This window comes from Phasianus colchicus, chromosome 3 (assembly GCF_987193195.1).
Source record: "Phasianus colchicus chromosome 3, bPhaCol1.hap1.1, whole genome shotgun sequence".
NCBI classification, from domain to species: Eukaryota; Metazoa; Chordata; class Aves; order Galliformes; family Phasianidae; genus Phasianus; species Phasianus colchicus.
The window spans coordinates 93,758,933-93,785,788 of NC_143438.1; the positions used below are offsets into that span (position 1 = coordinate 93,758,933).

A 26,856-nucleotide genomic window follows, 5' to 3' on the forward strand; every position below is an offset into this window, starting at 1 on the left:
CCGCAGTCTCCGCGGCACAGTACTGAATGTGCTGTGCCTTATATATGGGGAAAGCCTCTTTACACCCGCCCCTAAGGCGGGTCTTAGGGTCCGTTAGCCAATCATAGAGGCGACCGCCCGAGGATATTTACATATTCCCATGGCAACGTCCCTAGGTGGCTGTCAATCAATGAGAGGAGGGAGCGCAGCGCTGCCCGCAGGAGCCCCCGCAGGAGGGTGGCATAGAGCTTTCCCCTATGGGTTCACCCCCTATAGGCACCCCCTATAGGCACCCCTTATAGGCACCCCCGTGTCCTCACTCTCACAGCTCCCAGCCACCACCCCAAGCACGCTCCAAGGATCGTAATGATGGAAAACAAACAAACAAACAAACAAACAAAAAACCCTCAATTTCCATCCAAGAGCCCCAAAAGAATGAGGGAAAAACGAAAATGTGGTTTATTCACCCCACATTTCACAGGATGCCTCATCCCATAGGTACTAGGCACCAAATATGGAGGCAGCCCCCTCCTCACTCACTGTTCCCACTGAGGGGAATGCTTAACATCCTTCCCATGGCACAGCTACACTCGCACAATGCCTTAGTTATAATTTTTGGAATTCTTTTTTTTAGGATTTTCCCATTATCTGTTTTTGTTTGTTTGTTTGTTTGTTTTTTAGGGAGAATGCAAACCACCAATCCCTGCATTCAGTGAATAGGCGTCAGGCTGATTTTTTGCACGTTTGGTGCAAAGTTGGCACTATGGATCTTCACTGAGTCTTCCAGGTGGAAAAAAAAAACAATGGTAAAATCAGGGTGAGAAGCACCAAAAAGTCACCTGAGCATCTTGGAGCTGTGACATCCCTTTGAGGCGTGAATGTAGAGTGAACAAAGGGGCTATAGGGTGAACGCTGGATTACAGAGTGAATGCAAGGGTTATAGGGTTAATGCAAGGGTTATAGGGTGAATGTAGGGGTTACAGGGTGAAGGTGCATCCCAGTGCATGAGATCCCATTGTGTTGGGATGCTGTGGTGTGCTGAGCATCCTTTGGGATGTGGTCCAGGGCTGCTCCCAGCCCTGCCACCTCGTGGCTGGTGGGGCTGCAGCATGGGAGGGAGGAGGATGTTTGGGGAGCCCCAGCACTTGGAGATTAACTTTGGGGTTAATGTTAATGGGGTCAAGGGTGGTGTTGGAGGGGTTAGGGTTGATGTGGAGATGCAAACCAGAGCCAGGGATAAAGCACATGGCACAATGTGTCCAGAAGAAACTGAGGCACGGGGATGCCACCATGGCCCGAGTGTGAACCACCTCCATCCTATGGCATCCTCTCCATCCACACTCACACGAGGATGCCACCATGACACCACCACAACTTGAACCCAAGGATGGACCACCTCTATCCACCCCCTCCATCCACACTCACCCATTGGGCTGGCAGAGACCCCAGTGTGAGGATTTGGGGATGCGGACACTGTTTTTCCCATTTTCCTGCTCACAGGATAAGGGTTGGTTTGTTTTTTGAGGAGGCAAAGCAAAGCAAACCTGCTCCATCCCAAACAGTTAAAACCACGGACAATTCATATTTCTCCATGCATTATCAATATCCCTAATACCTACCAATATATCCAGTATCCATAAATACTTCTAAAGTAAAATGATGATATTACGGGCTGCGATGCACAGGGGCCATGGGATGGAGGTGATATAAAGGTGGGGAAGGATACAAGAAAGGCAGTGGATGGTTTTGCAATGTCGTGCAATAATAAAAATGCATCTTGTGGGGTGTTTTAACCATGTTTTCTTGCGCTTTTCCAGCTTGAAAATCACCTGGAACAACAATGGAAAAATGGAAAAATGCCTCCCAAAATTGGAAACAGAATTTGCAACAACTCCACAACCTGTAATGTGGTGTCATTGGGATGCCATGACCCAGCGGGTGCCACCTCCCATGAGCATCCTTGGGGTACCCATTTGGAATCACCAGCAGTGGACAGGAGCCATGGAGAGATTAGGATCAGGCCAGGATCCAAGCGGGGCCGTCGCTTGGTATTTTTAGCCCCATCCCTTCCCTCCCCACCACGTCACGTTGGTCATCTAAGTTTACTCGCAGGCGGTCGAGTGACATAACCAGGTTGGAGGGCACAGGATGGCAGTGGGATCGCGTCACCCTTTGCTTTTAGCTCCTGTGGCCCTTTAACCCTTGGAGTATGGATGGGCATCAAGATCCCATATCAGTGCTGCCTCAGTTTCCCCAAATTGCTGTTGGATTTGGCAGGGTGCAGGAGTGGGGTTACAGAGGGGATGTGCAACCCAAAAGTGATGGCACCATCCTGGTGACTGTCCCTTGGCCACCACAGCACAGATCTGGCCCGAGGGAAGGGTCATAAATAATCCTGGTAAGGTTAAAATTGTGTGAAGATATGGGATGGGACAGGGGGAGGAGGGCTGGGGACAGCCACAATGATGATGGGCAGCTCGAGGGCGATGCTACCCTGGCACCTGCTTCCCCGGCAGGGGACCAAGAGCTGTGCCAGCAGCCCTGGATCGTGCCTGAGGGTTTTCCAGGAAATGTTTACGGTGCCCTCCAGAAACACTGCCCCGTATCCCTCCTCCCTCCTCCTTCTGCTGTCCCACAGGGCCGAGCTCATGCAATGCTTTCTCACTCTAAGGCAGCATCCAAGAGGCATGGGTAAAACCCTGTTGTGCCCATCACCAAGAGCTTGGCCAATGCTCCTGGCCACTGTCACCTTGCAATGGCCATTCCTGAGGACCTTGCCACTCATCATTATCAGCGAATTCAGGTTTTTGATGAGGAAACCATGTTTCTTGCACACTTCCAGGGATGGTTACCCTGCCACTTCCATGGGCAGCCTATTCCAATGCATGACCTCTCTTTCTGAGAAGAAATTTCTCCAAATATCTGAATTTTCAGATTGGGGTGGGGGTACCAAATAAAAACCCAGAAGTTGGAAGATTTGGGTTTTCGTGTTCAGCTTCCTCAAGGGAACAATGTGGGACATTTACGCCCATTTCCCACTCACTGCATGACTCTGGTAGAGTCATAATGCTGAAAGATGAGCAAAGCTCCAGGCAGAAACTCTTTTATTTAAATACAAAAATGCACAAGTTAATAAAAGACATTTAGTAACAACGGGGACGACAACAACTTTATTAAAAAAAAAAAAACAACGAGGAACTCCATACACAATGCTTGGTTGAATTTTCCCATAGAGACGGTCACACGAAATCCCAAATCGGTGCAGAAAGCAGAAGGAGGGTGGAGCAATAGAGTCCCCCACTCTAATTTCTCTGCCCTTCTTCAAGAGGTGACAAGCATCGATGACACTGTGCCTTTGGTGGCCTGCCATGCCCCAAGTCACCCGAGCCATGTGTCGGGATGAAACACGACCTGGGGGCTCTGCCTACCATAAATCCCATCACTCCCTCCCTTTAGGAGCTGGGCAGGGGGGAGCCTTCCAGTCTGTGCCCCCACCCCTCTATGGGGTGCACACACACAGCTCCTCTGGGGGATGTTCTGGGTGTGAAAATGCAGCCATCAGCTTTATTGGAGCTGTTGTACACCTGAGCCTGCGGCGACACGGTGACATTATCACCCATCCCATGGCCAAGCACACCTGGGTGCCTGCTCCCTGGAGACAACAGAGCTGGCACCCCCACTGCCTTCTTGTTGGAAATGCCAGAGGTGGGGGCTCATGGGTTCATCCAAGCTCCAGTGGGATGAGTGGGGTGATGCCATGAGCATCGGGACCAAGCAAAATGCGTCTGCAGTGCAAAGATTGGCACGTGCATGTAGAACTGTGGCACTGCCCCTGTGGAGCACACAGTCCTGAACTGTATAATGTTGCTGCTTTTTCCCCGCAGGGCTCTTAAAATAAAGTTTGTTCTAAGGTACTGCCTAACAGATAGGCAAATTTTGCTATTTAAGGACACAGATGAGCAAATCATGTCTCCTGATACTTCTTGGCAAGGGTTGACCTATCCTCCATGTCAGGGAGCGTCATCCACCACCCAAAACCACTCTGAAAATTGAATCCATGAATGCAAAAATCACGGCAGCATTTCAAAAGCTGCAGAGCCAGCAGAAATCTGCTTGGCAGAAGGCTCCCCACTTGCCTTTAAATCACGGAGATAAAGGCATGGAGCAGGAAAACCAAAACCTGGCCAACAGACTGAGCACTATCAACAATCATCAGTGCCTCCATCCATCTGCACAACGGCAGCAATCAGACCCATGATCCATCTTTTATCAGTTCGTTGCTCTAGAGGAGGAGGTGAAGCAAGACCTGAGATTGGCACAACTTGTCACACGGATCAGGGCTGGTACAGGGAGCATCAAGGGTCAGGATGAACAGGCATCCCCCTAGGAGATAGGATGCTGTGAGATATCAGATTAATAATGCATGAGGGACAGCAGTTGAGCATTGAGGTTGTGCCACACTGAGCAATTACACCACTGTTGTTATTTCCTACCAGGCTGGGAGCTGCTTTTGCTCCCATCTGGATTCACAGGGGTCCAAAGACCCCCCAAAAAACTAGTTTGGATCTCCAAAAGAGCAAAACCCCACTGGGACACATAGCAATGGTCTGAGCTCAGTGCTGCTCCTGAAGGGATGGAGCAGGATACAGGCTGGCTTTTGGCATGGAAACTCCAAACTATGTGGGAACTCTGTGTCATGCTACACCCTACTATGATGACTTGAGATCACCAGGTACCTCATCCCAAATAGAGCAAGGGGTCTGGATGCAGGCATACGACCAAGGATGCTTGGTAGGGTGCTTGTATCCTACACCCAAGCAGCATCCATGCGCCTGGCTGGTTGAACATGTCCACTCTTCATCCTCCCCAGGAGCCTTAAATAAGCCAACTTAAACCAGAATTTATTCCCAAACTTAAAATACTTCAACAAAACCACCTCCCTGAGGGGCTGGGCTGAGGGAACGCTCCTCCATGCCACTGCCAGGCTCTCTGGTGAAACAATATCCCAGAAAATTGAACAACAAAAAGAAGGTGCCATGTCCCAGCACGGTGTCCTGAGGTAGGTGCCAGGCAATGCCTGGCTCAGTGTTTCCTGAGCTGGTCAGCTGCCACGGGGACAACGGTCACAGCCTGGGCTTGATTTGCAGCTGTTTGCCTGAAAAGGAGGAAAGCAAAAAGGTGGAATGCATCCCACGGTGCCTCTAAGGCTTTCTGTTCCACCTCTGGAAAGTGGCATGGGAAAAGATCTCACCTCTACTACTTCCCTCCTCCAGAGTGGTGCTTTCTGAGTCCTGTAAGGTCACCCACATTGAAGTTCTTTTCCATTTGGTGGCACCTGGAAGGAGAAAGGAACAAAAAGAGGAAAATGTCATCAAAGTCCTTGGCCTCTCTGCCCAACTGCCCATGGGTTGATGGTTGGACTAGATGATCATATTGGTCTTTCCAACCTTAATGATTCTGTGGTTCTATGACTTTCCCATGGGAACTGTCCTTCCTTGAAGGAGAGCGTGCCCCAAAATTGGGACCTCATCTAAAATGGGCTCTGGTGTGAGCAGGGCTTTTTGCAGCTTGGGGTTGGGTGATGCTCCACCACTGCCCTGCCAGCTGCTATTGAGGACACACGCCCCCCCACATTGTGGACTAGTGTCCTTGTCTCTGGGGATGTGTCTCCCTGCTAACCCAGATGTCACCCTTTGGGGTGGCGAGGATGGAGCTGACTGGTTCCCCAAATCCCTGTTGAGCATCCTCAGCCCCCAGCAAGCAGCACGGAAAGAAGGCACCTATGGCTCTCACTACATCACAGTGCACTGAATTTGTTGTAAGCTCCCAAAATTATGGTCAAAACATAAAGCAGTTGAATCTTTAAGCTGCAGCATAAGGCGGAAGGTCACTGACTGCTCTGGGGCAAAGAGCAGAGCACCAGCAAGAAAGAGGTTAACTGACTCCTGGCACTCCGGTGAAAAGCTTTGGGGACATTCCTATCGCCCTGGAGACGTAGAGTGGGTTTGACTGCATGGGACTTACAAGATCTTCCAGGTCCAACCTCCTGAAATGGGACATGCAGGGGGAAAGGGACCCATGACTCAAATGTGCTCGGAGGCACCCGCAGCCATCCGAGTCACTAAACGGCGATGACGAGATAGCAAGAGGGAAAAATGATAACCCAAAAAACCTGCCTGGGGATTTGGGGCTGCATAGCTGATGGGTTTCACGACCCCGTGATGACAAGCCCGGTGATAAATCGCCTCTGCCCGTGAAGTCAGGAGGGGGTTTGGGGATTCAGTCTGCGAGTGCAGAGATGAGAATAGCTCTGGAGCTCTGGAGAGTGCTGCTGCCATCTAGCTGGGTCCCAGCACACAGGGCTGGAGGATGCTCTTATGCAGGGATTTGAGAGGGATATTCAGCCACCTCTGAGTATCCCTGAGTGCTCTGGAGTGTTGTTTTGGAAAGTGAATGTGGAGATATGTAGAAAGCAATGCCTCTTCAGGGTATTTACACCATCAACAAGCTCAGCTTTGGTTTGAGCAGGGACTTTCTGCTCTCGGTTTCCAGCTGCTGCTATGCTCCCAGAGCTCTGGGTTTTGAGTCTCCCTAGAACCTCCTCACCATTTTCCATCCTGCACTCCCTTGGAAGAGCAGGTGAACAAACATTTTTTTGGGTGCTTACTGTATGAAAGAGACAGCTGGAAACAAAGCAGCAACAAAGGATGGGAACGGAGGAAAACAAACCATGCCTCAGTACGCCCAGTCCCACAAACTCCTATAAAGCTAAAACCCCATGAAGATCCTTTTGGAGATTACCCTTTTATAGGATAATCCCATGCACACCTCCATGATTATGGTGGACAGCGTGAAGTCCTCCTCTGTTTTGATGGCAATAGAATGTACCTTTCTGCAGAGTTTCTCATGTTCTATTTTCTCCTTGGGGAGGTGGCTATGGGGTTCTACCTGCTGGGCAAGGACTTTCCTACAGGGAGGCAGAAGCATGGTGGCTAACTTGAGAGAGGACAAGACACTGAGATGAACATGGAAGGGAAAAGGAGGTTCTCCACAGGTTGTTGAGCAATGAGATCTACTTGGAGAAATCACTTCTCATTTGGAATACAGGAGAAGAACATCATGGAGAAGGCAGAAACAACCCATTCCAAACCCTATCCAGATGTTCTGGTCGCAAGTACTACGTGACTTGTTTCTGGTTTGACCCCAATCCATCTTTTCAGCCATCCAAAGCACCTCTTTTCAGAAGGTCTCCTGCAAAACCAGCATCCCCAAACCAAATCTGACTCTGAGAAGCCCATGAACATGTTGTCCTCCAGGAGCCAGGGGAGCAGTGGGTCATGTCTGTGAGCTGTTCTTCCCTTCTAAACTTGGGTAAACAAACTTGCTCAGAGTCTACAGTGCCGTGGCAGTGATACATAGCTTTGGAGCTAATTTATGTAAAACAAAGAGGGCTCATTTAGCACCTTTCCACCCTTAATATAACACCCATACATCAGAAGGCTGCACGGCAGCCACGATGGCCTCAGCTATTAGTCACCTGTGACGCAGGCTAATATGGCTCTGAGGAATGGTGACATGAGCAGCTCAAGCTCTCTGAGCTTCTGAAGACTCTCCCAGTTGGTGTTAGACTCAATAATCCTTATGGGTCCCTTCTGATCTGGAATACTCTATTATTCTGTGATTCAGTTTTCCACCATCCCAGCAATTTGGGCTGTGCAGCATGGTATTCCCATTGAGTATGGTAGAAGAGGTGCAATGCTGTTGCCCATCGACACCAAATGGGGGAATCATAGAATCCTTTGAGTTGGAAGGGGTTCTTAAAGATCATCTAGTCCAACTCCTTTACAATGGACAGGGACACCTACAGCTAGATCAGGTTGCTCAGAGCCTGATGATTCCTGAATGCCTCCAGGAACAGGGCTTCCACCACCTCTCTTGGCAACCTGTTCCAGTGCCTCACCACCCTTACTGGAAAAAACTTCTTTACATCCAATTTAAATCTTCTCTTAGTTTAGTTTGAAACCATTTCCCCTTCTCCTATTATAACAGATCCTGCTAAAGAGTCTGTCCTCTTCTCTCTTATAGAAAGAAAATCAGCTTTTCCTTATTGCTGCCCCATGAGGACCGCATCCTTGATCTGATGGGAATGCCAGAAATGGCTCAATTCTCTCAGTGAGCCGAAGAAACTTCATTAGCTAATAGTGGCACAGCAGCATGAAAACCACGCTTTGCAATTCAAAGCAAATATTGTTACAAAAGGAGAAATATAGATTTATTCTTGGGGAAGAAAAAAAAAACAACCCACAGAACAGCCAACAAAACAAACAAGAAGCCTAATTTTTAAATCTGCCACAGTTAACTTTCTGACTTCTGCACAGAGCAAGGCTTTGATTTTAAACATATTCTTTCAAAATGATGAAGATGCTGCATTGAGTGACATGGTTTGGTGGGCATTGTGGGGGTGGGTTGGGGGTGGACTTGACAATCTTGATGGTCTTATCCAACCTTAATGATTCTATAAGTGGGCACGGTGGGGATGGGCTGATAATTGGTCTCGATGATCTTGGTGGTCTTTTCCAACCTTAATGATTCTACGAGAAATTGCAGCAGGGGTGTAAAGATGAGTAGTAATGAAATAAAACCAAAGCACGCTGTGAACGAGCAACGAAGTGCAGGCAAAACTCAGTTTTCCCACTTTGACTCTTGGATGGAGATGGTCTTATTGCTGCTCCTGCAAAGGATGGGGGGACCTCATCAAGAAGTCGGCCCCATGCTGGCAGACAGAACTACATTTTCTGCTTTTGTGCATGGTAGATTCTGCAAATGGCGTGATCAATCTTGGGTCGCATCTCGCGCGCCTTCACTCTCTCCCACCCCCCTTGCATTTCGGGAGCAACGCAATCCATCTTCCAGGAACCAGGTATATAATTTCTAGTTAGCGAAAGCAGGGATAAGAAGCCCCTTTTTCATTACGATGATTGAACTGCTTCCAAAGAGAGGAGCAGGGCTGGATCATGAGCCCGGTGCGCAGAGCCGAGTTGCTTTTGCTGAGCTTGTCAGCCTCGCCGGAGAATTAGGATTTCCAGCATTCTTCCTTTTGATGAAAATCAACATTTATTTTGCCTAAGCCTAAGAAGGTGTCAGGCAGATGGAGAAACTTGCCACTCTTCGCTGGGAGAAGGGAGTGAAAGAAGGAAATCTAATAGAAATATATTATCAAGTCCGAGGAGTGGACACGGCAGTAAATCACACTTCAGGTGGCACCATTATATTTTTCAATAAAACCAGGCTTCCCCCAGACACATCCTCGCCAAGAGGCTCCAGCTGCACCCAAGTTATAACAAAATTTGCTTCAACCAGATGCTGAGATAAGGGGGAGAAGCGATTTAAAGGGATTTAAAGGGACACTGCCAATGGGGAAGTCCCCTGGATGGGGGACAAAAGGAGGTGGCTCTGGTCCCTGTCCCCAGATCCCCTCTTTGCTGATGGCTGAGTGTTGAAAAATTATTTTCTACTGCACTTCTGAGGTTGGGAGGTGATGCACGGAACCAGATTGGAAAAGGAACAGCAGCCAAAAACATTCTGCATCTGCTGGGGACCACGTGACAGCTCTGCTCCATGAGTAGAGGATGCCCAAATCATGAAGCGATGGGATGCAGGGAAGATAAATAGCACTGAGAAAGCTCACTAACAGCTTTCCAAATCCCTCCACCAAAGTATAAAAAGCCTTGCCAGAGAGAACGCTGGTTGTTAGAAGGATGCATTCCCACTCTCCCAGCCAAACCTGAGTGCAATGGTACATTTTGTCTCCATCCCTCTCCCAGCATGAGGGACTCGTCCTTTGCTGCACCCAGTCAGGCTCTGTATAGGGCCCAAAAATAACTCCCTAGGAGCTCCCCTTTGGCAAATGAGACAGCTGCAATTAGCAGAAGAGTAATGCTTTGACAACATTCCAATTATTAAAACAATGGGAAGCAAAGAGAATGCTCAGAGCACCAAGATACATCCCAGCACTCCCCAGTTGATGCACAATCTGGAGGGAGAAATTTCTGCTTTTCTTACCCAAATCCCAAATGCATTTTTTCACCCAGCCAGGAAAAACATCTTTTACCTGCTTCCCAGCCATCTCATCTGTCATGCTGATTACAAGGAGGTTTGATCCTGGACAACACCAAGGCTGCCTGCTAGCCTCTGTGTGATGCACGGAGCAATTTCCCATGCCACTGTGTGCAGTGGAGGTATGCAGGAAGGAATAAATCATTGCACTTGAGATACACACAGATGGAGATAATAAATACATATGATGCCACAGGGTGGAAACTACCCCTGCACTTAACCCTGCAGCCTGAGACGTGCACTAAATCCATCCAGTGAGAAGAACTTTACCAAAAATTCACACTGGTGCTATTCCATCAAAAACTTGTGCCCCTCAAGACTTCAAGGATGAAATGTTAGGAGAAGCTCTATCTAGATGGGAAAAAGCCTCCAGTGCTTTGATGGGCAGTGCCATCTGCACAGGGATGTATCATTTCTCTTTAATTCCTTCTTTTTGAAGAAAAAAAACCCATCATGACAGAGGCAACCCAACCCGACCTGCTGTGTTGCTGTTGCTCCAAGAGGTGAAACCCTACGAGCTTTTCCAGCCCTGCTACATCTCATTCCCCAACCCCCCCTCCCACCCAAAGGGAACTCCATCTGTGAAATGCAAAGCTTGCAAACCATGAGACACAGAAGTGGGAGACGAGTATCATTAGGACATGGGCACCATAGCAGTGCTTTATGGTTTGGGAGTCAATGATGACTTGGGTACAACCAAATATGATAAATTTTACATCTGTCTTCTACTGGTGGGTTGAAGGGATGGGATTTCACCATCTCAAAGGGCTCTTCCATCTCTAGTTTTCAGGTCATTAAATAACTCAGAAGGAAATGACAGGGCTGTAAAGTCACAGAATCATAAATGTTGCAAAGACCACTAAGACCATCAAGTTCAACCATCAGCCCAATTCCACCATACCACTAAACCATGTCCCTCAGTGCCACATTCACCCTTTCCTTGAAAATCTCCAGGGATGGTGACTCTACCACCTTCTTGGAGAACTGGAAACACGCAGGCAGTTGGGTCCAGGCTGGAAAATCATAATGAGTATTTTCAGATGCGGGATGAGACAGAGGGTTCCAATTTAGATGGAGAGCCCCATCAGAAAAAGTCACAGCACTCATCAGGTTTACTGGAAGTTTCAATTAAATTGGCCATTTTACAATAAGAAAATTAAATAACCCTAAGGAATAATCCTAAGGAACACAGTCCTCAGCCAGATCCACTGATTTGGCCCCACAGCTTGAGCTTCTCACCCCTATGTGGGTACAGCAAAAAGTCATGAGCTATTGTCACCCTTTGGGTGATGCACCAAGCAAGACCTTTAGGAAAGTTCCTTAGAAGTTAGGAGGCCCACCAAAATGCTTCTACAGCACCAGCAGTTGGGGAGACCCACCAGGACCCAGTCCTACTAAGAAATGGGGTTCTGGTAATGTAAGGAGTTTGGAGGAGGGATATACAGAACACAAGCAGGAATTGGCAAGACTGTGAGCCAGTGCATGGTTGGACTTGATGATCTTGGAAGTCGTTTCCAACCTTAATGATGAGTGAGTGAACTATGAGTGGGGATAGCAGTGAGGGGTTGACGGTTGGATTTGATGATCTTAGAGGTCTTTTCCAATCTTGATGACCCTATAGAGGAGCTTCCCTAAGTCAGCTTGTAGGAAACAGCCCATTTCAGGAAGAGATCCCACCTAATGAAGAGGTCACAGAGGTGGATCAGTTACAGGTGCAGTGACTTCACCATGGCCAAGATTCTTTCCAAAAACAGGCAATGGTCCCACCAGGAGGACCAAGATCTCTGTTCCACCATATACATGGCCAGCCAGGACTCAGATCCTCAGAGAAGTCCAAGGCAGCTCAGACACTTCCTGAAGGTAACCAGGATGGAAAAGAGAATTGGGGGTTTTCTCACTGAAGAAGAGATTAACAAACACACTGAAACAAGTCCAGTGGAGGCCACGAAGATGGCTGGGGCTGAAGGTCAAGGAGATGCTTGTGACAACAATTAAAAAAAAAACAGTTCCCTGTATTTTATCCATAATATTTTCGCCCAGGTCCTAACAAGAGGAACAAACTGTAGTGCTGGCTCCCATTACCTTTGGATCACCCTTTTCCATCCAACCCTTCCATCACCTACATCTAGAAAGCAGATGCTTTCTAGAAGGCTTCGGGGCATCTTCTGCCACTCAATCCAAAGGGGTGTTTTGGCATCTGCCTCGTCCAGCTGCCAAAATAAAGAGTTTTGGATCAAAGAGCTTGTGATGGAAGGAATGCTGAAGGGGACGCTGCAGCTGGTGAAGAACCATGGGACACTCCACATGGCATCCCATTGGGGTTCTTGATGTGAGGGGAACTAATTACGGTCTGGGAGCAGCAAAAGAGGAGATGTCTGGGTCCAACATCATGGGGTAGCCATCCCATGCAGCCCCACAGCCACGGCAAAGCGGGAAACACGGCACGGATTTGGGTTTGGGAGGGTAGCCAAGGGGGATTTGCGTTTTCAAAGTTATTCCTCCAGAAGTGAAAGCTGTAAACAAAAATAGAAGCGCTGCACCTCAATGAATTCCTCCAAAGCAAAAGTGTTTGAGCGTGCTCAGCGGAGCCGTTAAAAAAGACTGTAGCGAGCATCTTCCATTAACGTTACGACCGTGAAATATGACAATAAAATGATAGCCGTATGGTCGCAAATTTGCAGCCCGCCGAGTTGCTAGGGGTTTATCGTCACTCAAACGTGCAGAGAGCTGTAAAATGTTTACAGAAAGGGTCGTTTGCAGCTATAAAATCCTCTTTTCTCTCCTAAACAAGGCTGAGTGGAGCCATTTACAAACCCCTGAATGTTCATCGGGGGAGAGGGGAACATCTGTTCTCTCCAGGAGTTTTCAGTGATCTTCTCGAACAAATTAACTAAAATGGGTGCTTTCTAATTAAATTAGCACTCGATTGGAATGGTTTGCATTGGTGCGCTTGCTTACAATTAGCGCAGGGAGGCCAGTTAGGCTCCAGCATAAGCTATTTTAACTGGAAGGTGAAATATGGAAGCGCCCATTACCTGCATGCATCTACCAGAGGGGCTGGGATGCTTGTGCACCCTCTGGCTCAACCCTCCCAAGCAGAGAACAAAACGCAGCAAATGGGATGGGAATGCACCAAGTGCTCATCCCAACCACCAGAGTTTCCATCTGCAGGTTGAAGCCCATGTGAGGACAGCATACCATGTCCCTCCTTTCCAGTCCCATTTTTACATATCCCAAGTCTACAGACACACACCAAGACCCCACAAAAGCTCACACTAAGCCTGTTGTCCCTAAAAGTCATCTCCAAAAACTCAGTCCAGATGCCTCCTTTCCATACAGCACTTTTCTCCCTTCCTCCTGTACTTGTCAGAATTAAAAGTGCATTTTCTCAAATTGTGACTGTTTAACCAAGCAATTCAGATCACTCTTAATAATAACCTGTCCTCCTCCTTATTTACCATCCCACCAATTTGTATGTCACCATCAGGGTGTGCAAGCAGAAAGTGAAAATCATCACCGTGCTCCCCAGTACAGGCCTCTCTGGATAGATGTGGTGGGGAGAGCACAGATCCCAAAACAGCATTACAGATAAAATCACAGAATCACAAAATTGTAGGGGTTGGAAGGGACATCTAGAGAATATCTAGTCCAATCCTCCTGATAAAGCAGATTCCCTACAGTAGAATCATAGATTCATTAAAAGACCTCCAAGACACCCAAATCCAACCCCATCCCATCTCTACCATGCCCAATAACCATGTCCCTCAGTGCCACATCTCCACAGTTTTTGAACATCTCCAGGTATACCCCCTCTAGATCCCACCACCTCCTTGGGCAGTCAATAGGTTGCAACTACTAGATACCAACTACCCAGAGCCTCACAAGGACCAATCTTGACCATTACATATATAGTACCTTAAGATACAGTCCTGGCTTTAGAGGTGATGTGGGCACTGTAATTCATTTGGGTCCTTTCACAACATCAGCATCCTCCTGGGATGATCAGGATGACAGTCCCTCAGTGGTCAAGGCTCCTTTCCTTCCATCAGGTTATGGCTATCATTGTGTCCCTGGGACTCTTTGTGTGCATTGAGATGAGTCCTAAATCACTGAATGCATCTCAGTGACAGGAATGGGCAAATCTGAGTACCCAGCAGGTGCCATGGGGAGGCTTAGGTTACATATCAGAAGAATGTTCTTCACCAAGTGGATGGTTGGGCACTGAACAGGTTTCCCAGGGAAGTGGTCATGGCACTGAGATTGCCAGAGTTCAAGAAACATCTGAACAATGCTTTCAGACATATGGTCTGATTTTGGGGTGGTCTTGTGTGGAGCCAGTAACTGGATTCAATGATCTTTTAGTGGGCAGGGTGGGGGTGTGATGATGGTTGAACTTGATAATCTTAGTGGTCTTTTCCAACCTTACTGATTCTATAATTCTATTCTATGATCTTTATGGATTCCTTCAAACTCAGGATATTCTATGACTCTATAATTCTATGACCCTCACACCCACCCCAGACCAATCATGCACAACCCCTGCAGCTCTCTGGAAAGGAAACTGCTTTGTCATCAGATTATTTTACAGATATCTGTGATTCCTTCCTTGCTTTCCTTTCCCTGCTGAAAGGCCATGTACCCACTGCAGCACACAGCTGAGCAGCCATCCCTGCTTGCCTGTGACTCCAGGAATATGTTGCTAAGCCTGGGAATTTTCTTCCTGACAGCGTTGAGGCATCTCAGACCTCCTTGGCTTGAAGAGGGGTTTGCACTTGGCTGCTGAGCAATTCAGCCTCCACTTACAGGGGAAAGTGCAAATGCCCTGGTGCTGAATTCAACCCTTGTCCCAGCAGGATCCTGCTCCTGGGTTGGAGTATGCAGGAGATCAAGGACAGGGAGGGAAGATCAGATGTTTTTTCTAGCCCTTCCCTTCACAGTAGGCCACATTGTATGAATTTCATCCTACTTCTCCACTGCCAGAGAATGAGATAGAGCTCTCCAATCCAATAGACTTATCCTGTTTCAGAATCACAGAATCATTTAGGTTAGAAAAGATCACTAAGGTCATCTAGTCCAACCATCAGCTGCTCACCTCCATGCCCTTGTCCACAGCTGGACAAAAAAAATGACAGGTCATCTTTGAAGCTGTTCTGTTTTCCTATCAAATTCTCCTGGATCTCACCTCAAGCTGGAATGAAACTTGCTGCCACAAAATGTCTTAATTTTTGGGCCCACTCTGCTCTCTGAGATGGTGTTCAGGAGATGCAACTGTTGCACATCCCTCTCATGGAGAGGACACAGTGCAAAACATAAAGCAACATTCAGCCAAAATGTCCTGAGTTGGAAATCACAGAATCACAGAACGGCCAAGGTTGGAAGGGACCTCAAGGGTCATAAATCTCCAACTTCCCTGCCACAGGCAGCGCCACCAACCTCCCCATTTAATACTAGACCAGGCTGCCCAGGGCCCCATCCAATCTGGCCTTGAACACCTCCAGGGATGGGGCATCCACAACCTCTCTGGGCAGCCTGTTCCAGCATCTCACCACTCTCTCTGTAAAGACCTTCTCCCTGACATCCAACCTGAATCTTCCTTCCCTCAACTTAAAACCATTTCCCCTTGTCCTGCAGTTATCTACCCCCTCAAAGAGTTGATTCCCTCCTGTTTATAGGCTCCCTTTAGGTACTGAAAGGCTGCAATGAGGCAGCCTTCTTTTCTCTAGGCTGAACAAGCCCAGCCTGTCTTCGTAGGGGAGGTGCTCTGAAGACAGGCTGAGAAATGACCAAGTATGCTCCTAATGGAGAAGCTCCAAGGCACAAAATGAGGATATTAGGTTCTGCTTTGCCCTGCACTGCATCTCCATCACCTGTGGACATACCTGGATCTCCCCAACACACTCCAAAGTTCCCTACTTTTCGACTGAGCTGCTGCTGGAGCCAGCATTTAGAGGACTGGAGACTCATCCCACAAAAACACATGGATAACTGCAGGGAAAAACTTTCCTCGGTGGTGATTTAAGGCGGCCCAGAGCAAACCCAGCCCAAGTACTTCCTACCTGGCTCATCCATTGGTTCATCCTCATCCCTCTCTACTTTGCATTTCTTATCATCTGGAGAGGTCGAGGACTGGAGAGAGATGAAGGATGGCAGCTTCTGCAGACAGCTGCTTCGAGAGGTGTCCACTACCTTCCAAAACTTCACATCCTCCTCCATGCTGGAGGGTCCGGGCACTTCCCCATCATGAGAGAGTTGAACTGGATCATTCCTAGAGGAGGAACACACACACAAAAAATTAATAATGGAAAATAAAACAATCCCCTCCTGACAGTGCTGAAGTGCATGGAGTGGAGCAGCAGGGCAGCACGTGGAGGATCTCTTGGCTTCATCCCTTGCTGGTCCTTGTCTCCGATTTCTGGCGGGCGCAGATAACATGACAGTTCAGCTTGTTTGATATCTCTGATGACGGTGCTAAGAAAGGAAAACAACCCCCTGAGCAGCTTTCGAGCACTGCGAGCTGCCCACAGGGCACCTAAAAAGAGCAAGGAGCTATTTTGCACCTCATTCACATGGGGGATGTGAGCTCGGTATCATTTCAAGGCTCTTCTGTCACTCAGAGAGACTGCTGAGCGCTTGGCCCCTCTGCTACCATACAAGGTAGGGCTGGGATGGGGATGATGGCAGCAGAGTGGCAAAGAACCCCAAGCTGGTGTTTTCTTCACCTTCTAACCAGGACTTTTAGAGAAATTTAGGGGTTTAAAGTCCAATTTAAGTTTGGCTTTAATTTTCATGACACTTAAAACGTTTCAATTCAAAGAGTAAAACTTGTGGCAGAGGATGGAGGAAGTCAACTCAGGTTGGATATTAGGAGAAATTTTTTCTCAAAACAAGTGGTAACGCATTGGCACAGGCTGCCCAGGGAGGTGGTGAAGGTCCCTGGAAGTGCTCAAGAAACATGGAGATGTGGCACTGAGAGATGTGGTTAGCAGTCATGGTGGGGATGGATCAACAGTTGGGCTCGATGTTCTTAGTGGTCTTTTAAAACCTTAACAGTTATATGATTCTATGATCCTCTTGGCAGTGATAGCACAGGATAAAGCTTAGGGTAGCTTAAAGCACAACAAATAACTAACAGTCCAACCTCTAAAAGGTTTGGAGAGATGCTACACACTCATAGTTGCTGCCATGATTAACCAAGAACACAAGCCAGTCTCTACCAGAACTCCTCCATCTCCCAGGTGGACGTTCTACAAAAGCCTCAGAGATGCCTGAAGGTGCCAAAAACCTGGGCAGCACATTTCTAAGAGCAAGGATACTCACATTCTGATGGCATGAACAAATCATAAATGCAAGCAATCCCCATGGTCCTCCCCATCAGCTGTGCTTCAAGATCTATTGGAGATCTGATCCATTTACCCATAAGGACTCTATCAAGAAGGCACTGCAGTGACTCATGTCATTGACATCTTAAAGTAAGCCAGCATGCACACGGATACATGTATCCATAAGAAGCAGTCTGAGAAGACAATGGTTTAAATGCAGTTTCTTCTGCTCTTTCCTACCTGTTTGTCTCCTCCCAGAGTCGTCTCCACTTGGAGGGGGGGTCTTCACCAGCACAGTTCCCCGGTGAGTGACGTTTCTTTTTTGGGTGCAGCAGCTTGCAGCAGGCACCCCTGGGGCAGATGCCTTTCTTGGCAAAGTCTGGGCAAACCAGCGTGTGCTTCTTCTTGCACTGGGAGGGAAAAAAAGAGAGGCATTGGGAAATGTTCCTGTTGAAATCTCTGCAAGGAACACAAGTTCCCAAAGTCGGTCTCCTTCAGGTGGCACCAATTCATTCCTAAAAGCAGAAAAGGATGTGCTGGTGTTTTCTCCTCTACACCAAATGCATTATTTCACATCAAAATATTATGTCAAAATATTAACCTCTTCCAGGAGATGAGACACATTCATAAATTCCTTTCTAAGCACCCGACTTTACAGACCCCAAATGCCAAAATCTGGATAGCAATCACCCCTGAAGAGATGGCACTGATGGTACCAGTAGATTAACAGAGGTGGAACATCCAGTTTCAGGCAGCACACTGGAATATAAAATTTTCCATTCCAAGTTTGTGACCTCCCTTGGTCAATTGAGAAAGAGTACAAAAGGAACAAAGCACGTCCCTTTTTTGCTTCAAAATGTGCCTATTTTGGGACTGTTGCCTCTGCCAAAGGAGGTCAAGGGCTGGAGCTCAGCCTATGGTTTCCAGGGCAATGCTCACAGAGGGAATCAGTGGCAAAGAGAAGTCTGCAGAACTCACCAGATGGGCATTCTGCTGGGAAATGGCAATTTTTGGCACATGAAAAGGCAGCAAGGCAGAAGAGGGAGCTTTGGATGTGATTTCTAACTAGAAGAGTTGGTTGGTTTAAGGGAGAATGACCAGCCTCTCTATCTCCAACACTGGGATACCACCACCCAATGACCCAGAGAGCTCACCCCAATGTAGCACAAGGGACTGAGAGTGGGGATGGAACTCGACCCTTCCAAGGATGCTCCCTTCCCCACCCTTTACTCTCTCAATGGCAGAGGGGCCCTACAGAGATATCTCATAGTGAAGCAATGGAACAGGTTGTCCAGAGATGTGGTGGATGCCTCATCCTTGGAGACATTCGAGGTTAGGCTGGATGGGGCTCTGAGCATTCTGATAGAGCTGTAGGTGTTCCCATTCATCTCAGGGAATTGGACTAGATGACCTTTAAGGATCCCTTCCAATTCAAATGATTCTATGATTTTATGATTTAACAGACCAGAGGGCTAGGCAATCCCCAATGGCGTGAAGTTTAACAAGACAAGTGTTGCATTCTGCACCTGGGATGGGGCAACCCTGAATATATGGGAATGAGAGGCTGGGAGTGGCCCCATGGAAAGGGATGTGGGGATTCCGGTTGATGGCAAATTGAATCTGAGTCAACAGTGCTCCCTGGTAGCCAAAAAGGCTAAGTGTACCCTTCCAACTTCCCACAAGGGAAGGGATTGTCTCACTCTGCTCTGCGTTGTGTGGCCTCACCTCGAGCACTGGATGCAATTTAGGAACAGAAGGACATAAAACTATAAGAGAGTGTCCTAAGCAGAGCTATGAAAGGGGGGAAGTGGTGGGCAAGATGTATGAGGATCAGCTGAAGTCCCTTGGTTTGTTCAGCCCAGTGCAGACAAGACTGAGGGGAGGCGTTATGGTGGCCTACAGACAACCCATAACAATTCTGGTTACAGCAGCAGGATCTGAGGGAAAGGCATGGAGTTGAGTCAGGGGAGGCTCAAATTGAGGGTTAGGAAAAGGTGGCGGTGGGCATGGAACAGGCTCCCAAGGGTGGTGGTCACAGACCCAAGCTCAAGTTTAAGGAGTGTTTGGATAATGCTCTCAGACATAAGGTTTGGATTTTGAATGGTCCCATGTGGAGCCAGGAGTTGGATTCGATCATCCTTACGGGTCCCTTCCAACTCAGGATATTCCATTATTTTATGATTCAAAGATCCTTGTGGGTCCCTCCCAACTCAAGGCATTCTATGGTCTAGGGATGCTGCCTTACCTGACCATTCACACTACAAAACTCCTTGCTCCAGGACAGCAAAGACACTAAAATTTTGCACAAATTTCAGAGAAAGCAGAAAAATCCACGGAAAGAGAAAGTTTGCAGAATGACCAGTCTTGTGTCTTTAAAGAAATGCATCTCCCTGCAACAGGGAATCACAAGATGTGAGCAAGCTCCTGCCCTTTTAATACCCCCAAAGTGGAGCTGTATGGGAGCAGCCCCCTGCGGTGACCTTTGGGAGGGAATGGCAACCCTGCTGAGTTGCAGGAGTGAGGGGACTCTGTTTGAAAGGGCAATGGGGTCTGGCAGCTCAAGGCAATCGCCAACATCAGCAGTGGAGGGAGGAACTCGACAGCTGGAGGCTGGCACAGCAGGAGGGCTACGGAGCCGGACAGATACACCAACACCAGCTCTGTGGGGTGCAAGAACCAGGAGGAGGAGTAAAATTCATCAAAAACAGCTCCAAGCACTTTTCCTCTCTATTTCAAGGAGCTTCCATGATGTTATATCAAGTTGATAGGTATCATGAAAGCAGAGCATCTCCAAATAGTGCTGAATGTTTGCCATGACTCCAAAATCCCACTGCTCTATCCCACCCAGCCGGTGCTGGAGAATCAACACTGGAGACAATCCCCTGTAGGCATGGTGACAGCTCTCATTGAATCATGGAAGTATTAAGGTTGGAAAGATCACTAAGGTCATTTAGTCCAACCATCAGCCTATCTCCAGCATCCCATTCACAGAATCACAACATTATTCATGTTGGAAAGTCCACAAAGACCATGAACTCCAACAAAGTCTCATGAGATGGTAGGAATGTGAACTCCTGCAGCACACAATGCTTCTCTCAGCCTGTTTAAGCAGTCATTATCTTAGAAAATCTAGAAAGCACACTTTTATGTCAAGAAGTTTGGCAATACAGTTTTCCTTTTTTTCCCTACCTTCTTCACAACTTCACAACCTCTGGCAGCTGAAGATAAGGACCAAAAGGCAGTGATGGGACAGCTTTAAAATAATTTTTTCCCCACATATTAGCAAGCAGGAGAACAAACATCTCAAACTGATAATTGTTTTAAAAAATAAGGACAAAATGGGCTGAGTAGGGGATGGGCCAGGGAAAACATCCCTGAAGGTGCTCAAGAAATATGTAGATGTGGCAATGGTAGGAGTGGAAAATCAAGATGAGGAAAACCAAAGGATGTCATAGTTTCCTCCTTGGAGATCTTCAAAAGCCACCTGGGCATGGTCCTGAGTAGGCAGCTCAGAGCATCCCTGCTTGAGCAGAATAAGAATCAGATGGACCCAGAGGTCCCTTGCAACCTCAACCATTCTGAGATTCTGTCTAAGGTTCACAGCCAACCACCACCTCCAGTTCTCCATTCTTGCAATGACACTGATGCCATGAGGACCTCTCTTGCTTCTCTCTTTGCTTCCAACAGAGCATTCTTGGTGGGTGGCTACTCACACATCTCAGCTTTGGCCACGTGCCTATGCGGCTCTTAGACTTTGCTCACCATGAAGACGGAACAGGGCAGGTCTCACGTTTCTCACCCGAAGACCTTCAAGGCTGCTGCAGCTTTTCCCAGAAGAGTGCAGGGAGCCAGGAGATTCCTGCCCAGGGTGGTCCCTGGCTAAAGTTCCATAGAGCATCTGCTGCTCACCGTTCTTGGGGCTCTGCCATATCACTTGTGTGCAAAATGAATGCTCTCTGGGACATCTTGGTTTCAATTACACTTACAGGTCCCTTCCACCTTGAAATATTCTATGATTAAATGACTTTCTACCTGGAGAAATCGTGTTATCAGAAATAACACAGAAATGCTCTGTGGTTTTGCGGTTGGGTCCAGTCCAACTGATGCCCATCTTTGCTCTGACATCCCAAGAGCTGTAAGAAACCCCAGTGGAGATGCCCCCACAGCAGTTCACCAAACAATATTTGTCAAGTTAATTCCTTATATTGATTTATTTGCTTCTCAAGCAACGCAGAAGACTTCTGCATTATTGAGAAACACCCCAAATCAATTACCACTAATTATCAGCAGGGTAGCAGCTCTCCCCAGAAATGCAAAATCTTCTCCTGTGTATCTTCCAGCACAAAAACAAATGTGGAAAGAAGAAGAGCAGGAAAAGATTCCTCACCTTGAAAAGCCACCACATTTATGAATCACCCCTGGAACGGTCATCGCTACATCAAGGAATGATGGAGAATGGCATTGATTTGGGGAAAATCCAAGAGATGCACATGGCTGCTTCTTCTTCCCAGCTGAGACAAAGGGACAGTGCCACATCCACAGATGTGTGACATGAGTGTCTCCATCCCCACCAATCCTCACAGTGGGAGCAGGACTTGCCACATCACCATCTGGTCATTGGCTCTGCTGGTGAATATACACTTAATATTAAAAAAACAAAACCACATGCGACTAATTCCAGTGTTGTGTCCCTGGCTCAGCTTTCTAATGACTTTGCCCCCTCTATTTATTTATGGGAGGGAGGGGACAGCTCTTTTTTCTCTTGCCCCCGTGCCTTAAAGCCAGATGAAGTGGAAGGTTACTGTAAAGCTGCTTGCTGCTTGCCACGTGTCAGCCAGGGTGAAGCAATGGAGTGGCCGAGCGACCTCTCGCTCAGGGCCACCCGATCCCTTCCACCTGTCAGGGTGGCTAATTATACCCCGTGGGACTCCTGCCAACAGGCAGGTTGTACCATAAAAAGAGAAAAAGTATCTGCCTCCTTCTAGCAGAGAGGAGAGAAAACCCACAGAAACCCCCAAACTTCTTCCAAACCAGCTGCACTGAGTGCCCATGGAATGGCATCAACTTCATGACGTGGGGTCATCTTATGGAGCGGGGTCATCCCACAGAATGAGGTCATCCCATGGATTGGAGATAGGGATCAGCCCCAAGGGGGGCTCGTGCTCCAAGGTCCCCCCCAGTCTCACTGCTTCAGAGTTCCCCTCACAGCCTGCCTGCAGCTGAGCAGCAAGCAGTACCCAAATCTGGGATGGTGGCTATTGGCAGTCCTATACCCAGGACTCTTCCCCAGCTGCCAGGGATCCTGGGTGAAATTCAAGGTGCTGCTCAGCATCCAAAAATCCATAAATGGCCCCCAGCCCTGTCACTCACAGGGGAGGGGTCAGACACAAGTGTATTTGTGGAGTGCAGCCTTCTTTAGTCCAGACCTGGCAAAGAAGGAGGCAGCAACTGGCAGGGCTGGTTGGAAGATCTCAGCCCCGGGAATGATATTAATTAACATTTTCCATCAACAACCTCAGCAAGGCAGGAAGAAGGTAAAGCTGGGTTACTGGGCCGACCAGTAACCGCCCAATGACCCCATGGGGGGAGGAACAGTCTCATCCAGCCCTGCATTCCCGGCTCTGCTCCACCAGGAGTTTGCCCACGTTGAACTTCTCAAATATCTCCAGGCTTGTCTCGCACCCTGCTTTGATTCTTCTTATTCCAATGCCAGAGGATGGCAGGTGACATGGGAAAAGAGACAGCAAACCGCTGGTGCATCCTTGCTTTGCTCTTCCCATTTCTTTGGGCTTCCATCCACCTCTCCTTACAATGAGCACAAGAGAGTCTATCCAGCCACCATCTGGAAACCCAAACCCAAAAGGGAATTGCACAATCTGGGGAAGGGGAACTTGATAAGGACAAGCTAAAACCCCAAACTCAAGAAACTCAGAGTGACTCAACTCAACTCAAGAAATTCAGTGCAGGTGCTTTCTTTTTCCGAGCATGCAACTCAGTGAGAGCTATTAGAGGTAGCCCCATTTCCAAGTCACAGGATTAACTGGCTGGATTGATGTTGGGTTGTTTTAATGTATCTCTTCTCCATGAGTTCCCAGTGTTAACTGGCTGCTGGGAAGCTATTGCTGGAGGTGGTGGGGCTGCTTTCTGACACTGTTCAGAGCTGACAACCAGTAAATAGCTTTTTTTTGAAGGCCTTTTTATAATTGGGTGCAGATGGAAGCAGCCTTAAAAATTCCAGCTCTCCATCATTAAAACCTGGAGGACAATACATCCAAACATCATGTGGGCTGTGGAATAATAACGGGAGAAATTTAGCTAACACATGGAGTGTTGCTTGTGCTCTCTGTCTTCAGGCAGTCAACGGGAGAAATCAAAGGGTTTTGACATTGTTTTATCTTTTCTCCTCAGTGCAGAGCAGGGCAAACAGCCTCATACCAGTTTCCCAACTGGAAAATACAACAAATGAGAGAGCGCCGACATTTGGGAAGAGAAAATTTCATGCTATTTGAAAAGTTGCAAAATTCCCCTCACATGGTCACCAACAGCAGTCCCAATTAACAGCAGATATGAAAATGGCAAACAAGCTGGTAGGAGCTGTAATGACCAAAGGAAAGCATCACTTAGCAGAGGTGGACACTTGAGTTTGTGGTTTCCAAATCAATGGTTTGGAAAAAGGGACGGAAAAGCTCAAAATTTGCGGAAAAGTTGCTTGGTGCCACAGGATTTTGGGGCCACTGCTCCAAGGCTGACAACAGCACATGATAGAGTGTCAAAGAATAAGAGAATTAATGAGGTTACAAAGACCACTAAGATCATTCAGTTCAACTGTCACTGAGTGTGACATCTATCTTTTTCTTGAAATCCTCCAGGGAAGGAATGATGTCCTGAAAACCCAAAGGAGCCATGGCCCTCAGCAAACTGCAATTTGGCCTTACTCTAGCCCCAAGGAACTAAGGACTAGTGGAGATATGGTGAATACAAAGCCATGGATAGAAGGACGAAGGCAAATCCCAGTTGGAGAGCAAAGAGTTGCTGAGGACCAGCATGGACACCCACATGGGAATACCTTTAGTGCTTAATCATTTCCTCACTGCTTTGCAGAACCTGCTCAGAAATGCCATTTCCACCGCAGCCCCCCAACAAGGTCATCCATCAGACCTCCAAGTTATGATGGAGCCAGTTTCATATGGAGAACCCATCCACATTTCACATGGATAACACATCCATGGAAACTATCAATCCCAAATCAACACCTCTGGGGATAGAGCAAGGTAGACACCAACTGTACATTCCCTACAGAGAAGTCTTCACCAGAACCAGGGGTTCTGCCATGCACAGGCTCCCAGGTGGCCCGAGGAGCTGCCACTGGTGTTTGCAGGGTGCAGAGATCATTCAACAAGAGAAAACAAGTGTGAACAAAGGGGAATTCCAGTGTGGAAACAAAGACAAAATCTGCTCTGCTTTGTGTTTGTCTGTAAAGAAGTTCAGACCGAAATCAAGAACTTTTCCTCATCAGTATATTCCCAGTCATTAACAGTGATTTAGTGACTACTTGCCTCCGGACTTCCTAATTTTCATGTTTTGTGATGCATCTTTTACTACAAAGATATTAAAACGCAAGAGAAAAAAAAATCACAGGCTGGTATTTATCTAGTCACTATTATCAACTAGCCCAGGCTATTAAGCAGTTTGAGTTTGCCCTGATAAGCAACATCTTTAATGCAAGCATCTGAATGCTGCTGGAGATACTACAGTTAAATTAAAGTTGCAATAAGAACCCTCATTATGCCATTACAGAGTACGGTAAATAAGATGCAAGATGGAAACCCACAAAGATTTCTGCAGAGATACACGGATTGGATGAGGCGCAGAAGAAATCTGATTAGTTTTAAACCTCCTCTGGAAGTTACAAAGCTTTTTCAATGGTAAGCTGCCATCCTCAGCACTCAGATTTATCACTATCAGTAGCACAGCCCTCGTTGCTGTTCTAATTTCAGCCAAGAATCATTTGGGTGTGTGAAATGAAGAGACCAGCTCTCTTCTACTGGGGGCCAAGCACTTGCACAACTCATTTGCCCTTCTTAGATCCATTTCACAACAATGTACAGTCAAGTCCCTTGTCCCAGCTGACACAACTGGGCACCGCATACCAGGATAAGTTTATCACAGAATCACTGAGGTTGCAAAATACCTCCAAGATCATCAAATCCAAATGTTGACCCTTCATCACCATGCCCACTTACAGAATCATAGAATCATTAAAGTAGGAAAAGATCCCCAAGATCATCCAGTCCAACTGCCAACGTTGGGTCTATTGGTTGAGTCCTAAGCCAAGGTTTCACTCCACAGTTCCAGTAGATGTGAGCTTGCCATTACCCATTTCTTTTTTCATGATCTGTGATCTTAAGAACAAACATATTCAAGATCATCACTAAGTCTGACTACTTTTGCTTCTTCCCATAAAGAATTTACTTACTAATCACTTTGTTGTCTGATTTCAGATTTCTGCTACACATTATATGAAGTAAGAGAAAAACAAACAAATTAAATGGGCAACTGTAACACACAGAAAACATCTGTCAACCAAAGCCAAAATTAAAGATAAATAAAATGAAGTTGCCTTTGTAGATGATTATCATACAACTGCAGTGAACTATAAAAGAGCTATCAAAGGCTACCCATCAGCTAATTCTAAATGATGGGATAAGGTAAGCTGGAAATCTTTTCCATTATCCCAAAGATGGAACTGGAGTAATTTCACTCTGGTGCTGTGTGGGCATGCCTGGAGGAACCAAAATTTGGCAGGAAGGTAAAAGTCTGCTTGGCACATCATGAACCAGCAGGTGGAACAGGTGGATACATGGCTACTGCCCATATATATGGCCAAAATATCACTCCTGGTGACCAGATTCGAAGTCATCTAGATAAAAATGAAGGTGAGGGAGGTAAAAATGGCTGAGAATTGGAGGAAAATCAGAAACACACCACCACTGAGAATGAAGAAAGGATGATACAAGAGCTTCAAGGATAGCGGTAATCCAAAGGCTCTTGGATACGACGTAGGTGCTTTGGAGTTTGAAATTCATGGTGTGAAAGCTCAAAACCAAGAGTTGGACTCTCTGATCCTCAAGGGTCCCTTCCAACTCAGGATATTCTGTAATTTTATGAAAATCAATGCCTGGCCCTTGATTTACATGAAAAAGCCTAGAGAGGGCTTGTAACCTCTAAAACCACCCCTGACTCCCTTGTATACCCCATATAAAGTGGAAACCAGGCAAAATGTCCCATGATTTGCTTCATACATGTAAAAAGTATATCCATAGATAAGATTTATTTTTTCTACCATCTGAGTCCAAAACAGCTGCATGCAGACAGATAAACTTAAATCTTAAATGGTTATTTCCCCTATGAGTAAAAGAAAGTGAGGTTTTCAAGATGCAAT

At 47.2% G+C, this 26,856-nt stretch overlaps 1 protein-coding gene across 1 annotated transcript in view; it reads right to left on the reverse strand.

Moving 5' to 3' along the window:
* Window positions 1-3,049: 3,049 nt before the first annotated feature.
* The window catches only part of ZC3H3 (zinc finger CCCH-type containing 3), a 157,829-nt gene continuing 134,022 nt past the window's right edge, over window positions 3,050-26,856 (reverse strand). Inside the window, exons 10-13 of the mRNA XM_031591299.2 lie at window positions 17,655-17,824; window positions 16,152-16,360; window positions 5,231-5,314; window positions 3,050-5,134 (exon numbers count right to left, since the gene is read on the reverse strand). Of these exons, the coding sequence (XP_031447159.2) occupies window positions 5,103-5,134; window positions 5,231-5,314; window positions 16,152-16,360; window positions 17,655-17,824 (495 nt within the window). The 3' untranslated portion in view covers window positions 3,050-5,102. The remainder of the gene's footprint in view (window positions 5,135-5,230; window positions 5,315-16,151; window positions 16,361-17,654; window positions 17,825-26,856) is intronic.